Source organism: Diceros bicornis, chromosome 10 (genome assembly GCF_020826845.1).
Source record: "Diceros bicornis minor isolate mBicDic1 chromosome 10, mDicBic1.mat.cur, whole genome shotgun sequence".
NCBI classification, from domain to species: domain Eukaryota; kingdom Metazoa; phylum Chordata; class Mammalia; order Perissodactyla; family Rhinocerotidae; genus Diceros; species Diceros bicornis.
In genome coordinates this window covers 74,638,286-74,656,101 of record NC_080749.1, presented here as the reverse complement: position 1 = coordinate 74,656,101, position 17,816 = coordinate 74,638,286, and the positions used below count along the sequence as shown (strand labels likewise).

The following is a 17,816-nucleotide window of genomic DNA, read 5'->3' as shown; positions in this document are numbered from 1 at the left end:
AGAATAAAAGGAAAAGCTGATCGTAAAATTCATATAGAAATTCAAAGATCCAGAATAGCCAGAACAATCTTGAAAAAAGACAAAGTTGGAGGACTCACACATCTTGATTTCAAAACTTACTATGAAGCTACAGTAATCAAGAGCATGTGGTACTGGCATAAGGACAGTCATATAGATCAATGCAATAGAATTGAGAGTGCAGAAATAAACCCATACATCTACAGTTAACTGGGTTTTGACAAGGGAACCAAGACTATTCAGTAGAAAGAACAGTCTTCCAGCAAATGGTGCTGGATAATAATGAAGGCAGAATAATGAAGTTGAATCTCTACTTCATACCATATATAAAATTAACTCAAAATGGATCAAATACCTAAATATAATATGTAAAACTATCAAATTCTTAGAATAAAAAATAGGTATAAATCTTTGTGACATTGAATTAGGCAACAGTTTCTCAGATGTGACACCTAAAGCATAGGCAATCGAAAAAATAGATAAACTGGACTTCATAAAAATCTAAAATTTAAAGAAGAGAACACACAGAATGGGAGAAAAATATCTGCAAATCACATATCTGCTAAGGGTCTACAATCCAGAATATATAAAGAACTCTTACAACTCAACAATTAAAAGACAAATAACCCAGTTTAAAAATGGGTAAAGGATCTGAATACACATTTCTCCGAAGAAGATACACAAATAGCCAGTAAGCACATGAAAAGATGCTCAACATCATTAGTTATTAGAGAAATGCAAATCAAAACCACAATGAGGTACCACTTTCACACCCATTAAGGTGGCTATTATCAAAAATGAAAAATAACATGTGTTGGTGAGGATGTGGTGAAACTGGAGCCCTTGTACATCGCTGGTGGGAATGTAAAGTGGTTCAGCACTGTGGAAAACAGTCTGCTGGCTCCTCAGAAACTTAAACATAAAATTACCGTATGACCCAGCAATTCTGCTCCTAGGTATATATCCCAAGGTACTGAAAACAGGTACTTACAAATAAACATACACATGTTTACAGCAGCACTAACCACAGTAGCCAAAAGGTGGAAACAATGCAGAAGTCAATCAATAGATGAAAAGATAAACAAATTGTGGTATATATATCTACCTATATATAATGTGTGTATGTGCAGATATATATACACACACACACGCACACACAATGATATCACTCAGCCATAAAAAGGAATGAAGTACTGATACACATAACATGGATGAACCTCAAAACCGTTACGCTAAGTGAAAGAAGCCAGAAACAAAAGATCACATATTGTATGATTATATTTATACAAAATATCTAGAATAGGTAAATCCATAGAGATAGAATGCAGCTTGGTAGTTGTCAGGGGCTGGGGGAAGGAGGGAATGAGGAGTGATTGCTTAATGGGTATGGGGTTTCTTTTGGGGGGTGAAAATGTTTTGGAACTAGACAGAAGTGGTAGCTGCACAACATTGTGAATGTACTAAATTCCACTGAATTGTTCACTTTAAAATGGTTGATATTATATTATGTGAATTTTACCTCAATTAAAAGAAAACAGTGAGATATTTCACACCCGTTAGGATGGGTATAATAATTAAAAAAAAAAAAAAAGCGGACACTAAGAAGAGTAGGTGAGGACATGGAGATACTGGAGACCTCATAGGTTGCTGGTGAGATTGTAAATTGGTGCAGCCACTTTGTAAAACAGTTCAGCAGTTTCTCAAAATGATAAATAGAGTTATCACGTGATCCAGCAGTTTTACTCTTAGAGAATTGAAAAAATACGCCCACAAAAAAATCGTACACAAATGTTCACAGCATTATTCTTAGTGGCCAAAAAGTGGAAACCACCTGAATGTCTATCAACTGATGAATGGATAAATGAAGTGTGATATGTTCATACAGTATAATATTCAGCCATAAAAAGGAACAAACTACTGACATATACTACAACATGGATAAACCTTGAAAACATCATACTAAGTAAAGAAGCCAGACCCAAAAGTCCACATACTGTTTGATTCTATTTATATGACATGTCCAGAATAGACAAATCCATACAGACAGAAAGTAGAATAGTGGTTGCCATGGGCTGGGGGCAAGGGTGAATGGGAGTGACTGCTATTGGGTACTGGGTTTCTTTTGGGGTGATAAAAACGTTCTAGAATTAGATAGTGGTGATGTTTGCACAAACTTGTGAATATACTCAGAAACCCTTGAACTGTATATTTTAAGAAGGTGAATTAAGGTATATTAATTACATCTCAATAATAAAAGGTACTAGATCAGACAATCCACCTAAAAATGAAACAAACCTTGAACTGTACCTTGCATGATATACAAAAATTAACTTGAAATAGATAATAGACCTAATGTAAAACCTAAAACTAAAACTTCTAAAGGAGATCAAAGGAGAAAATCGTAGGATCTTAGGTTAGGTAAAAATTTCTTAGATATGACACAAAAAATATGATACATAAAATTTTAAAATGATAAATTAGACTTCATTAAAATATAAAACTTCTGTTCTGGAAAGAACATGAAAAGACAAGGCATGAAATAGAAGATAATATATGTAAAGCACATATAAGATTTGTGTATATACAAAGTAAAAATTTTTAACTAAGAATTAATGAGACTTTTTAAATCTCTGAAAAATCAATAATAAGAAAACAAATGAATTAAAAATGGTAAAAAGATTTGAAGAGACACTTCAAGTTGTAGATGGCAAATAAGCAGATGAAAAGATGCTCAAGATGCTCAATATTATTAGTTATTGGAGAAATGCAAATTACAGCCACAAGGATATGCCACTACACACCAGTCAGGATGGCTGAAACTAAAAGAACTGACAATACCAAGTGCTGGTGAGAATGGAAAGAAACTGGAACTCATATATTACTGGTGGGAATGCAAGATGCTTTGGAGCATCTTTTGGAAAACAGATCCTTTGGGAAACAGATGAACAGTTTGTTATTATGTCAAACATATATTTACCACAGGATCCAGAAATCCAACTCCTGATATTTACCCAAGAGAAATAAAAATATATGTTCATATGTGAATATTTATACAGGCTTTATTCATAATTGCCCAAATCTGGAAACAACCCAAATGTCCCTCAATTGGCAAATGGGTAAAAAAACTGTGACATCTAAAAAACAAAACAAACAAACAAACAAAACAGAAACAGACTCACAGATAGAGGAAACAAACTGGTGGTTACCAGAGGTGGGGGGGTGGGTAGAATGGGTGAAAGGGATTAAGAGGTACAAATTTCCAGTTATAAAATAATTGAGTCATGGGATATAATGTACAACACAGGGAATATAGTCAATAATATTGTAATAACTTTGTATGCTGACAGATGTTAACTACTTATCATGGTAATCATTCCAGAATGTATATAAATATCGAATCACTAAGATGTTGTATGTCAATCATATAAAAAAAAAGAAACTGTGATATATCCATACACTGGAACACAAACTACTGATACATACAACAACATGGATGAATCTCAAATGCCTTATGCTAAATAAAAGAAGCCAGACTTAAAATGCTACATATTGTATGATTCTATTTACATGATATGCTGGAAAAGATAAAACTATAGGGACAGAAAAACAGATCAGTGGTTGCCAGGGGATGAGGGTAGAGGAAGAGGTTGATTACAAAAGGGCACAAGGGAACTTGCTAGGGTGATAGAAATGTTCTAGATTTTAATTGTGGTGGTGGTTACATGATTGTATGTTTGTCAAAACTCACAGAACTGTGAGTAATAGGTAAATTTCACTATGTAAATTATAACTCAATAAACCTGACTTTAAAACATAGCTTTACAATGAATACACATTTAAAAAAATATCAAATTAGACCAAACAATGGGACTCTGTATAAGCATTATCATTTGGCCTAACACAACCTCTCTACTGAGCAAGTATCTTTCAGCCCCGTGAACATACATTCAGCCTACGTTAAGATAAGTGAAATCAGACAAGCAAAATAATCATGCTATGTTTTAATCATAGACACACAACATTTGCCTTAGCCATGTAACATTCACTAACATTTTTAAGCAAAAAGCATCAATGTATTTAATGGTATCCACCAGTTTTCCAAATTTTAAAAAGCATATTTGAGGCCAAATGACACCAGCCAAGTTCTTGCCACAGGAAATCAGCTTTATTTCAAGATTTTTAGGATGAACTATTTTCAAATCACTAGATAAGAGTGACTAAACCACAGAAGGTACCTGCCAGCTTGGTAAACTGTATTTGAGCTCAGGCTCAGAATTTAGCTTTTCTTCTCTCCCCAATTCTTAAATTAAAAGTTCACATATATATGGTAATACACATGCTATTTTGTTGAGCCAGAAGCCAGGACACAGTCAAGGCTTGATGACTATAGCTGACACCCGTTGCTGGATTCATTGTCTGGGGTAGGCTAATACTCCTTGAATGCTCCACATATATTCTCTAGATGACGGTGGTACATAATCTTTACTCTCTCCAAATTTTGAAATACAAACAGCAATGTTTTAAAGATTGGTTTTTGTTTTATTTTAATAAGGATTCTATTTCTTTCTCTGGCCTTTTTAGAACCCAGAAAAGGGCACCTCGAAAATAAAGTGGCAGGTGTTCACAGGTACTTAGGAACCCTAACTTAGCTTTGTGTATAAAAACAGCATCGTCAGTAATCATCCCTTTGTCTCCCACAGGCCCATTAGCTCACTCTCAGTGGACTTCCTGGCTAAACTACTGGTGAACACTAGGGCCAGGGCAGTGATGACTCACTGTCAAACGCCAGATGCTCAAACAAGCAAATGTTCCCCAAAAGCAGCCTATGCTGCAGTGGCTGCAGTGCTCTGAGCTGCATCCAGCTTCGTGGCTTCTCTATTCTCCCACGTCCTGGTATTCAACAAAACAACCCATCTCCTGATTAAGATAAGCTGATACAGGAGGCAGTGGTACAGAAGGAAATGAAATATAGTGAAATAACAACAAATAAAATGTGGAATACCTTGTTTTTAGCTAATTCCTTTTCCAAATTGCATTTTTCTTGTGCTATTTCTTTGTCTGTTTTATTAACCTGCCCAAGGAGGGGAAAACAAAGAAATGGGTCAATTTTAAAGCAGCCGACAGGCTCTACTATAGCAGACACACCCTGCACGTCAGTTAATACCTACACTGCAGAGATAGCACATCCTCTCAGAAAAGGGGCCACTCAGGGAGTCTCTGAGGCAGAGCAGACTTCACAAATAGCCCTGAAATTAGAAAGACACGTCTGCACGTCAGACTCTGCGGGTTCCTTCCTAACTGAGAAGACAGGGCTGTTCCCCCTTAACCTACATTGTTCCACTCCTTCAGGGGAAATCAGTTTTTAAAATCTGACCCCTTAACTAACATGAGGATGTGTGAATATTAGTTGACATTCATTAATGCTGTACAAGGGTACACTATTTGGCACAGACTACTTCACATGCTCAAAGACATAGATTAGCCACCTAAGGATTTCTTTAATGGGCAAGTCAGACAAACTGCATCTGGGTTGTATTTCTTTTCTTGTCGCTTGCACTTAAAATACAATTTTAAAACAAGAGCACCACCATGACCAGGAGGTAAGGTAAATCGGCCTCTCCTCACCTCTCTCTGAAGTCTTTCTTTCTCCTCTAGCAGAGACTTCTTCTCTTGCACTGACGCTTCCAGTTCTCCTCGCAACCTTGCAATAGTTGATTCTAGCAGCTCTTTCTGCACAGCTGTCCTCTCCTCAGCATCCTGTGCTTTCTGGAGACACTGGTTATGTTCAAGGATTAAATGGTCCCTGCAGGAAGAGAACAAGGAGGTATGAAAGCTAAATGTGAGTTCTTCTGTAACAGAAAGACGAAATGTTCCTGTAGAACATATCTCCCACCTGAGGGCAGTTACCAAAATGTTCTAACAAAACTAGTTCCTTGAGGGCAGTCTTTATTTTATTTTGGAGGCTGGCCCAGCAAATGCAGAATTAAACGTTTTCATTAAAGATAAGAAATACAAATGCAAGAACAAAAGCTGCATGAGAAGTTGCCCACAACTGACTTACAGGTGTGCTTGGAGCTGGGTTTTCTCATTCTGAACAGTCTGAAGCTCACTTGTGATACTGGCATGGGCTGCATCCAGCAGTAAGTTTTGTTCTTGAAATGTCTGTGTCATCATTTTCTGCTCTACCTGAGTGTTAGAAGTAATGTTAAAAGATGAGATGCCAGAAAGTCATTGGGTAGGGTAGCATTCAAAATAACTGATCAAAGATACTGAATTAGTTTACAAAACACAAATTTTATTTATATAAATAAAACCTTTTCTTGTGTGTGAGGAAGATCAGCCCTGAGCTAACATCCGATGCCAATCCTCCTCTTTTTTGCTGAGGGAGACTGCCCCTGGGCTAACATCCGTGCCCATCTTCCTCCACTTTACATGGGACACTGCCACAGCATGGCTTGACAAGCGGTGCATCGGTGCACACCCGGGATCCAAACCTGCAAACCCCGGGCTGCCGAAGCGGAGCAAGCGCACTTAACTGCTGTGCCACTGGGCCCGCCCCTAAAACCTCTTTTTAAAAGAATTTATTTTAATGCCCAGCTTTCTCTTTGTCCCCACCCTGATATGACCACAATTCTAGCATTTTACAGCTCTACTGGCCAACAACCAAGGTGCATAACAATTATTTACTCATCTTGCAGCAAAATTTATAAAACTTCTAACATGAACATATTTTTAGATGTAAAATTATATTAAGAATATTTTTGGTACTTTAAAATTTCAATATGATACATACTTTATTTTAAAAAGTAAAACAATATCAATGTATGTAAAGGGAAAAGATCCTTCTCTATCTCACCCTTTCCAAATGATCCCACCCCAAAGGGACACTCATGTTTAAGAGTCTGGTGTGAACTCTTCTGAGAATATTTGAAACTGTACTCAGATACTGTGACAGCTGTAACTGTTTTGCACAATTTTCTCTGGCTCACCACTTTGTAATTATCAAAACCTCACATTTTTATACACACCCCCCTCTCTCTACCTTCAATTTATAAAGCTTTTGCAAATACAGTACACATTAACAATTACTTTTGTAAACATACTTTAAAACACTTTTATTTTAACAATATTTGATTGCAAGGCAAACCTTTACTCCTTCACACTTGGGGTCTCACTTGTGTAATATCCCGAAGTTTTAAAATGTTGTGGCAGTGTTACATACATAAGTCACATTACTCTACTAATTTGTATGTCCATGACATTTAGTCATGTCATGTCATGACAATTAGTAGACATTTAGTCTACTAAATTGTACATTTCATGAAAGTAAGGATTTTGTCTTGTTTTCCGCTATAATCCTATCTAGATCTAGCATCATACCTGCATGGAGTAAACAGTAAACGTTTGTTGAATTAATGAAAAATATTTATTGAGTACCTATTATGTGCAAAACATGCTTAGCACTATGGGTAATAACAAAGATATACAAGACAACGTCCTTGCTTCTAGGAAGTTCACAATGTGATACAGGAAATGAGCCATCACATAAATTACTACTATAGAATGCAGAACAGAGAGGCAGCATAGCATAACGATTAAAAACACTGAGATTGGACTCATATCTAGGTTTAAAGCCGGTGCTACCACTTACTAGGTAGGTGATTTCAGGCAAGTTGATTAACTTTTCTAAACCTCATTTTTCTTATCCGTAAAATGAGGATAATAAATATCCCTTTACCTAATGGCTGCTAGGATTAAAGGAGGTAATATATATAAAATCCTTAGCACAATGCTTGGTATATAATAAGTATGCTCCAAAAAAAAAAAAAAAGAGAGAGCTATTATTATTATAGTCTGTTTAGTGTCCAAGGAGTAGAAGTTGAGAAAACCGATCCTTTCTGGTTGGAGTGATCAAGCTTCTTGATGAAAGTGAGTCTTAAAGAATAAATAGAGGGCTGGCCCAGTGGCACAAGCGGTTAAGTGCGTGCGCTCCGCTTCGGCAGCCCAGGGTTTGCAGGTTTGGATCCTGGGCGCGCACTGATGCACTGCTTGTCAAGCTATGCTGTGGCAGCATCCCATATAAAGTAGAGGAAGATGGGCACGGATGTTAGCCCAGGGCCAGTCTTCCTCAGCAAAAAAAAGAGGAGGGTTGGCATCAGATGTTAGCTCAGGGCTGATGTTCCTCACAAAAAAAAAAAAGAATGAATAGAATTTCAAATAGTTGACGATGAAGTAAAGACCATTCTCAGCAGAGGGAACAGCATAAGCAAAATGGGAAAGCACAGGTGTTTGGGGAAGAGGTAAGTACTTCAGGGTCAGTCAGTGTTCTCCATGAGTCTAGAAATAATGGGACAGGTAATTACTTTTCCTAAATAATGATTTTGAGAAGAAACCATTAAGAAAGCAAATTAAGGGCTAGCCCCGTGGCTTAGCGGTTGGGTGCGCACGCTCCGCTGCTGGCGGCCCGGGATTGGATCCCGGGCACGCACCAACGCATGGCTTCTCTGGCCATGCTGAGGCCGCGTCCCACATACAGCAACTAGAAGGATGTGCAGCTATGACATACAAATATCCACTGGGGCTTTGGGGGAAAAATAAATAAATAAATAAAATTATAAAAAAAAAAAAAGAAAGCAAATTAAGAAAGCAAAGCCAAATGACCCCTCTGATGAAAACTGAAAACCACTAATCAAAAAATAAAATAATTCAGTAAAATTTCTTAGAATTGTTAAAATATTTTATTTATCCAGTTGTCCATTTATATTTCCTGATCTCTTAGACAAGGAGGCTTCCTACTGACTCTATCAGAAATTGACCAGACTCTATCAGAAATTGACCAGTGTTAAAAATGAATACCTGCAGAATGGCTTGATGGTCAGCAATGATTCTGGCATTTTCCATACTAGCAGTCTGAAGCATGCTGTTCAGCTCTGAACACTTTCTAGTCAGTTGGTCATTCAAAACCTAAGACAACATATATAGCAAGTCATAGACCTCTCCAATAAATAATTGTTTTTACTTATGTATCATTATTTTTAATGATTACATAGTATAGTATTTCACTCTATATGGGAACCTAATTTATTTAACCTAGCCTAATTGTTATTTCATTAGTTTATAAAATACTTTCAAATATTTGGAGTCAACACCCTAAATAATTCTAAATTCAAAGGGGAAATTGGTCAATTTGGTGGAGCAACTGAAGCATTTGGCAGTTTATTGATCTGTTCTTCACAATTTTGAACACTGGTCAATTAGAGCAAGACAGAATGGAATTTACAGTGCAGATGCCTGGCCAATATTATAGAAATCCATTCCCTAAATTGGATAATAAGCATTCAGAATTGTTTAGCTGATAACAAAATATCTAAGCTCCTTCATCACCAATTACTGTATTCATAAAAGCAAAATATAGATTGTGCCATTTCACAAGATTAATCTTCCAAAATAAAACAAAAATCTTTTGTGCAACAGATCTATCAAACATACAGTTAGTTTATAATTCTCTTGTCTTTTTGATATTTTTAAATTTGTATTCCTGTGTAAAATATTTATCTTAATTATCAGTTATTTTTGCAAAGTATATTTGGCAAGGATCTTATGTTTTAATGAACAAGTTCTTCAAGGATGGGGGCAAATAACTCTGAAGGATCAATAGAAAAAACACTCAAAAAATAGTAACAAGAAAGGAAAGATAAATGATAGATTATCTGGAAAGCATCATAAGTGGTATGTATAGTCCAGTAGTTAGGAACACATTCAGAGGCATCTTAAAGTTATAACCAGATGTACAAACTATTCCTCAAGGAATACTTGGGGGTGAGACAGAGGAGAACTCCTGCTCCTTGAAAGGAAATAGTTAATTTTCTTTGGAACCAGATTGCCTGAGCTCAAATTCCAACTCTGTCACTTATTAGCTATGTTATTAAACCTCTCTGTATACCAACTTCCTTACCTTTAAAATGGCAATAATAAGAGTTTCTATAGTAGTGCTAATTGCAAGGATTACAATTTGTTAGTAACATAAGGTGCTTAGAATTGTGCCTAGAACATAGAATGGGTTCAGTAAATGTTAACTACTATTAGTATAGTAAGAGTAGTGGTAGTTATTGTTATATTATTTTATACAATAACACATTTATTTTGTATTTTCTTTATCATAGAGTACAGCAACACTAGGATCCTAACCTTGAAGTAACCAAATCGTACTAACAAAAAGTTCTTTTAAGTGATCAATACTGTTTCACTGGGCCCTATGAGAAATAACTCGTTTGCCTGCATATTTGATGACTCTTCTCCATATCCATGCATATATATAAAACATCAGCTAAATTTGGGAACCACCATCCCACAGAAAATGATTACACATAACTCCAGAATCCAGAAAGCATTTATTAGGTTCCTGCTGTGCTATTTGCAATAGAAGATACAAAGAAAGTATGAGACACAGGCCTTGGTATGGAACTGCTTAGAAGTTCATAGGGGGAAATAAAAGGTATATGTTTAATGAGTAAATTAGAAAGCAAACAAAGGCAAAGTGTAAAACAGTGCACAATTTAGCAGTACATCTCATATGCTTATGTGTCATAGGAATCCGGAGAGTGAAATGAGAAATGTTTTGATAATGTTTCATAGAGAAAATAAGCTTATGGAAATAAAAACTTGGGACGATGGTGATGTATGACTTTATATAATCAGGATTAATAAATCAGGTTCTTTAATTGAACAAAATTAAATAACATCTAAAAACTAGAGAAATGGGAAGATTTACCTGTGCTTTTTCTGATGCTTCATGAAGGGATACTATTTCAGACCTCAAATATGCATTTTCTTCGCGTTCCTTGTTGAAAGACACCTGCACATTCTATAGGAGAAAAAAAGAACTTCTCTTTTTCTACATGTAAGAGCTATTACATGTGTCTCTATCAAAATACCTGTTCTGTATTTTGGCCGGTACCAGTTCAAGTTCTAATGATATACATAGATAAGTGTCTTATAAAGAATTTTTAAAAATCTTGTTATCTTCAACTCCCAAACTTCTCTTTATTTATAAATTTATCAAAACTGTTTATTAAAAATATTCTCATATTGGAATTCCAACTAGGAAGCATTTGCCTAAAACCATAACCTAAGTATTTACTTAGTATCCCTATGTCAAGAAAGTCCTACTCTCTAAGATGAAATATTTGTTAGTTTATACTATATACACATTTTTTCCTACTAACAGTGAGATCTTGTGGTTTCAAAGAAACACATTCAAGGATCTTTTAAAGTTATAAGGAGGTGAAGATATTCTCCTCAAGGAGCACCTGGGAGTGCAGCAGAAGCAAGTGCCTTTGCTCTGTGAAAAACAAATAGCTAGTTCTCCTCGAGATGAGAGGAAGGTGATAGGGATGTGAGCTGTAGACTGAGCTTTCCCTAACAGGTACTTAGTCAAATGGGGAAGGACAAAGTGTTAGTCCTCTCCCCACAGAGAGAGAATCACTCTTCTGTTTCTCCAAGAGAAGCAGCTCGAGAAAGGTAAACATCACATAACACAGGATGAGAGAGAATCCAGAAAAATTATTCCAAACAGGATCTACACATTAAGATTGATTTAGAAATGTATTAAGATATAATGATATTTCTTTTTATAAATTTTTCTTATGGTAAAATGTACATAACATAAAATTTACCATTTTAACAATTTTTAAGTATACAGTACACTTAAAAGTTATTTTGTGTGTGAGGAAGATCAGCCCTGAGCTAACATCCATGCTAATCCTCCTCTTTTTGCTGAGGAAGACCGGCTCTGAGCTAACATCTATTGCTAATCCTCCTCCTTGTTTTCCCTTTTTCTCCCCAAAGCCCCAGTAGATAGTTGTATGTCATAGTTGCACATCCTTCTAGTTACTGTATGTGGGACGCCGCCTCAGCATGGCCGGAGAAGCGGTGCGTTGGTGCGCGCCTGGGATCTGAACCCGGGCTGCCAGTAGCAAAGTGTGTGCACTTAACCCCCAAGCCACGGGCCAGCCCCACTTAAAAGTTTTAAGTGTTAAGTTCAGTGGCATTAAGTACATTCACATTGTTGTGCAACCATCACTACCAAAAAGTAGTTAATATTTCTTACATTTCATAAAAATGTTTCTTTATAACAATTAGTTTGCAATAGGCATAAAATGCAAATGTCTCATTATTTTTGCCAATTCGCCTTTTTCAAACTATAATAACCTGCATGAAATGATTTATTTCCTAATACCCAGTTGACAACAGTTCTGAATATACAACTCATTTACACTGAAAATTTTTTTTAATAAAGATTTTAGGAGAATCAGAAGGCCGGTAAACCACCATGAGTGAGGAAGTATTACTAAGCGGAGAGAGGAAAGAATAACTCTGTACTCGACAACCTCAAAACTTACCTTATTTGCTTCAACCAACTTGGAAATGAGGTCATCTCTAGAAACTAAAAACAAAAAGTCCACATAACTATGATAATAATAACTTACTACAATTACACTGAAATCACATGGTATGTTTTTCCCTGAGAAGCTTTGATTTTTTTTTTTTCCAGTCTGTATCTTGTGGAACTAAGGAGAACACATTTCTATCATATTTTTATAGACTGGAAGCTAAGTCATGGAATCATCAAGAAACCAGTCTCCAGTCATGTGCGACGGTAAGCGAGGTCACATGTTACTCCATGCACAGACGATGATGAGTCTCTGAGGGATTTTAAGCTGAGTGGCACACAATCAAAAGCTTTTCGTTGGAGAGCTCACTCTAACAGGGGCCCAGTACATACAGAGATCAGTTTAGTAGCTGTTGCAGTCACCGAAGTGGAAAACAATGCCAGTGGGCTCTAACCGAAAGACAATGGGGACGCAGAGGAAAAACAGACGTGAAATAATGAGCAGGGAGAACTGTCAGGACTTGGTGGCTGACTGACTAGATGAGGCAAGGAAAATATCTAGCGTTCAGACTTGGGCAGTGGGGTGGATGGTGGACTCTTCAACTAAATAGGAAATACAGGGCAAGGAGCAGGTTTGGGGGACAGAATGAGTAAGAATGATTGCAATAATTAAGTTTGCATCGTGTGTTTTGAGGTGTCTGCAAGGCATCCAAATATAGAGGTTTAGTTGGCAGTAGGATACCATCTGGAGCTCAGGAGGAGGATTTTGTGTAGAAAAGAAAGATCTGAAGCCACTCGGAGAGTATATACAGTGAAAATAAAACCCAAGACAGAAATAGGGGAACAGTTTGGCATTGTATACTAGTAGCCAAAAGATGAAACTTTTCTGGGAATAATATTTTGGCTTCATAGAAAATTCATAAAAATCTATTAGTTTTGTTTCACTTAAATAGTCTAAAGCAGAAAATCACAAAACAAATAAAAACTCACATTTTACGTAGGATATACTCAGAAAAACTATATTTTTTGAACATATGAGTCCAAGACTCATTTCTAATAGAGTAAATTCTAACTTAAAATATGTGAAAGATCAAAAAGACCAACTATATGATCTATTTTGAAAATTCCACTAATCAAAGTAAGAATGAAAGGGGAGTGTTTATCTTACTTGGGAGAACAATTTAATCCCTTTACTTAGTATATATATGTGTGTGTTTGTGTAGATGTGTATATATGATATGAATGTTTATCAATAAACACAATAAACAATTGTTAACAATTACATTTTTAAATTCATTGAAGCAAATATCTAAAGGCATTCCTTTTAGTAATCTAGTTAGCAGAACTATTTGTACCTTAAAGGAATAAAATTGCATGCATGTAAAGAGTCTATTATTCAATATGAAGCATATAGTTGGTATTCAGACAGGCTTCTTTTTCCTCATGTTAGTTTGAATTACTGTTGGTTTAATCTTCATTTTTTTTAATGGTCTTCCATATATTCTTTACAAAATTCAAAAATAAAGCATTAATCCAATGAGAAAGTAACATTTTAAAAAATCACTTAATCAAAAGGACAATTGATATAATATAAAGATCAGTGGTTTAGTCCCAGCTATCCCATTTGCTGTGGGTCCTTGGATACAGATCTTTTTATTCTTCTGTAGAATAGGGTGTATTTTCTTACCTTTCTCACGAGGTTGTTGTAAGGCTCAAATGAGATAATGTGGCAACCCCATAAAATGTAACGTATTTTTGTAGCCATGCAATTATAGGGAGACAGAAAATTATTTTGGGGCATCATCAGTGAGAATTTCATAGAGTAATTCACTGCTCAATAACCATCAGAAAAGAGTACTTTCTGCTAAAAGCAGTAAATCAAAACATTAAATGGATTACTCTTTGCTCCACGTCGTTTATAATTTTAATTTCCCTTTTGGTATTCCCTGCCCCCATTACAGACAGAGAGCAGAGAAGGCACACTGACAGGAACACTGGGCTTGGAGTTAGAAGATCCAGGTTCAGGCCTCACTTTGCCATTAATTCGTCTTGTTACTTTGGGAAGTACGGATAGTTGTGCGTGTTACTTGAGATCATTTATGAGAAAGCTCTACATAAACTATGAGGTGTTATTCATGTGTGAGGCCCTGCGCTGTAACTCTTTGGGATCTACATAGCTGAGACTATCGGAAAACTCCTTTACAATTATACATTAACAACGGTAATATGATAAGGGTTGAGGGGTTGGAGAAAGCATGACTCTGAGCAACCTGGAACCAAGTCTAAACTCTTCCATTTCCTAGCTCTGTCACCTCTAAGGACTCTGTTTACTCATCTGTAAAATGAGGAGATTAATCTAAGCTCTAAGGTACCTTACGACCATCCATTTCTACAAATACAGGTTAACCAAAATAGATTGGTAACCTGAAGAATGGAGAGTCTGACATAATCTAATGGTTAGAATCCATAGGTTAGCAAGGATTAATGGCCTTATTTCCTTAACATTCTATTATCCAATATTCAATCTAGATTTCTAGAAACCAAATGTTCTCAAGTCCACAAACACTTAAATAAACCTGAAAAAAAAAATCTAAATAAAGAACAGTTTACAATTAAGAGGGTCAAATTCTATTTTATCACCAACGTTCTCTTTTTTTCCTCAGTGACACAGATAAAAATGAAATCAGAAATTTCTGGCATTCAGGGCTATGGGAAATACCAGTAACACTTCAGATCTTAAGAGTTTTTGCATGAAATCTCAAAAAACTAACAAAAGTGTAATTTCTAGCATCTATTTTCATACTTAGGTCAGACTTGAGCTGTGAGATAGCAGTCTCCAACTCTCCTTTTTTTTGCTGCTCCTGTGCCAGTAGTTCTTGGGTGGTCTGAATAGAATTGCGTAGGGCAATGCAGTTTTGCTGCAAAATTTGAACCTGAAAAGAAAAACTCCTTTTCTGTAAGGTAAAGATTTCTAATAAACTACCTCATAGCACCATGTGTAACAAGATTTTCCAATCTTAAGATCACTGGAGGGAGATGAGGAGTTTAGCTATATGTTACGATTAAAGATCTCAACAGTGCAGGGTCAGAGAGCAAAGCTGTCCAATGGAGCTTCCTGCGCGCTCTGCAATGCACAGGAGACTGCTGAGCACTTGAAATGTGGCCTGAGAGAGTGAGGAATGGAATCTTTAATTTTATTTAACTTTAATTTAAATTTAAATAGCCATATGTGGCTCATGGCTACTGTAGTGGCAGTGCAAGTTAGAGCAATAAAGGATCATTTACAAATTCCTTAAGTAGAATCCTTTTTATGATTCTATTGTGATGAACAGTCACTGGTTAAAATAATAAAGATTATGTAATCCAATTACAGATACTAGGATTTGGAAATAATTGCCTTGGGTACTTAGAATTTAAAATATTGTAAATTACGTGTATGTACTTCAAATAACAACCACGATGAAGGCAAAAATATTATGCTGAAATAATAATGAGAATTGAAAAAACAGCCATGTAAACACATTCCTGATTATTTTACTTATTGGTATTTGCTTTAAGTGTTAGCTCAGTTTAATCTTTATTTTCTATCCACATCACATATATACAACATGAAACCAGGACAATGCCTTCCAAAATCAATTCCTGTAACAGAGATTATATGGTGTAGGGGGAAGGATACTGTCCCAGGAGCTAAGCATTCACCTTGATAAAGCATGAGGCAAATTAACCCCTCTGATCCTTTGCTCCCTCATTCATGAATTAAGAGTACTGGACTGAATGACATCAGAGTCTTTTATTTTTTTGCACTAAAATATTTTAAATTGTAGTAAGAATGTTAACAGAAGATTATTACAGAAAAGTAAATAATTTAATAAATCTAGAGAAAATTAGCAAAACTATAGGCTTACAGGTAAAATATCAGCTTTTCTTTCTAGGTTTCACTTCCCTAACATAAACAAGGAGAGAAAAATCTCTCTACCTGTTTCCGTTCCGCCTCCACTCTTGATCCCATTTCTTGTATTTTGAGTAGCATGGCTGATGCAGATTTCTCAAGAGATTCTCTTAGGTGCTTCTCCTGAAACAGTTGTCTTCTTAGCTACAGAGCAACAGTGCAGTTAGGCAAGACCAAGGGAACATCGCAGCAGCTTAACAAAGATCAAAGTCACCATGAAAAGTTTACCTGACAGGCCCTCTCACCCCCAGACATTCCTCACTCGTTTATGACTACTCAGAAACACGCTCTTGTTTCCCCCTGATGGATAAGCTTCTAAGAAATGCACAGTCAAATTTGTTGCCCTGGTCTTCCTATCGGCTAAGTCTGTTTTCCGAAGTGCGGGTCAAGACCCATTAGTAAGTTGCAAGCTTCACTTCAAAAAGGAAAAAAAAAAAAAGAATAGAAAGAAAATATAAGAGCTCACAGCAAGTAATGAGGAAGGGTAAGTAACGCTTTGTGAAATGTTTGTGTGTATGGTGGTGCAGTGTAAAATATGTCATATACTGAATTGTTGTCAAAAAGAAGTTTGAAAAACACTAATGTACCTTAGTATATATACTCTCTGTATTTCTGTATTTTTAACTCTTATTTTCCTATATTTTGATTTCTTCGTCTATATATTTTTTATCTCATAGTATTATAAGCATACCTCTGAAGGTTGTTTCAATTCTGTCTTGAATTTAAAGGTCTAAACAAATAATGAAGTAACTAAGTAGCAGACAAAACTGACACTCCAGAATTGGGGTACACTGACCTCATTTCTCTCAACAAATGACTATAAAGTGAGTCAGATAAAGATATAAAAAAGGAAGAGTCTCTTTACCTCATAGATACCTTCTAACTTAAATGGGAATTGCAAAATGCTATTCCTTTTATTAAGTGATGTTAAATTGCAAGAAATTCTGTTTTTAAGCCCCAGTGAAGATGACATGAGAGTACACTTTATAACTCTTCTCTGAATTGTACATATATATTTCATATGTGTTTTCTCTATGGATGATATATTTTATAATGTTTAAAAAGTTTTTAAAAAGTTCAAAGAGATGAAAAATGTGTTGGCATAAAAGTGTTATACGATATCCCATTTTGGAAATGTCCTATGATGTTCTCAATCATATCCCCAATATTGAACACTTAGATTTTTCCAGTTTTTCACTACTCTAAATATTGTCCTGCTGAACATGCTTGTGAATAAATCTTTCTTTGCATTTCTGATTATTTCCTTCAGATAAATTCCTACAAGAGGAATCACTAGGTAAAAGGCATAAACCTTTTTAGACTTTTGATACTTATTATAATTTTCCTTCCAATTTTAGCCTGCTATCAGTAGTATTTGAATAAATCCCATCTGCACTATGTACCATCATTTTCTTAAATCTTTGCTAATCTAATACATGAAAAATAACATCTTAA

The 17,816-nt window shown here is 35.8% G+C and overlaps 1 protein-coding gene across 6 annotated transcripts in view; it reads right to left on the bottom strand.

Moving 5' to 3' along the window:
- CCDC150 (coiled-coil domain containing 150) overlaps positions 1 to 17,816 on the bottom strand; it is a 70,184-nt gene that overhangs the window by 37,408 nt on the left and 14,960 nt on the right. For 5 of the 6 annotated variants that reach the window (XM_058549483.1, XM_058549481.1, XM_058549480.1 and 2 more), the window contains 8 exons: positions 16,389 to 16,505; positions 15,213 to 15,342; positions 12,420 to 12,463; positions 10,790 to 10,882; positions 8,875 to 8,982; positions 6,080 to 6,204; positions 5,644 to 5,821; positions 5,021 to 5,089 (listed from right to left, as the gene is read on the bottom strand). In XM_058549483.1, coding sequence (XP_058405466.1) covers positions 5,021 to 5,089; positions 5,644 to 5,821; positions 6,080 to 6,204; positions 8,875 to 8,982; positions 10,790 to 10,882; positions 12,420 to 12,463; positions 15,213 to 15,342; positions 16,389 to 16,505 — 864 coding nt within the window. The remainder of the gene's footprint in view (positions 1 to 5,020; positions 5,090 to 5,643; positions 5,822 to 6,079; positions 6,205 to 8,874; positions 8,983 to 10,789; positions 10,883 to 12,419; positions 12,464 to 15,212; positions 15,343 to 16,388; positions 16,506 to 17,816) is intronic. The other variant, XM_058549478.1, reaches the window with a different exon arrangement.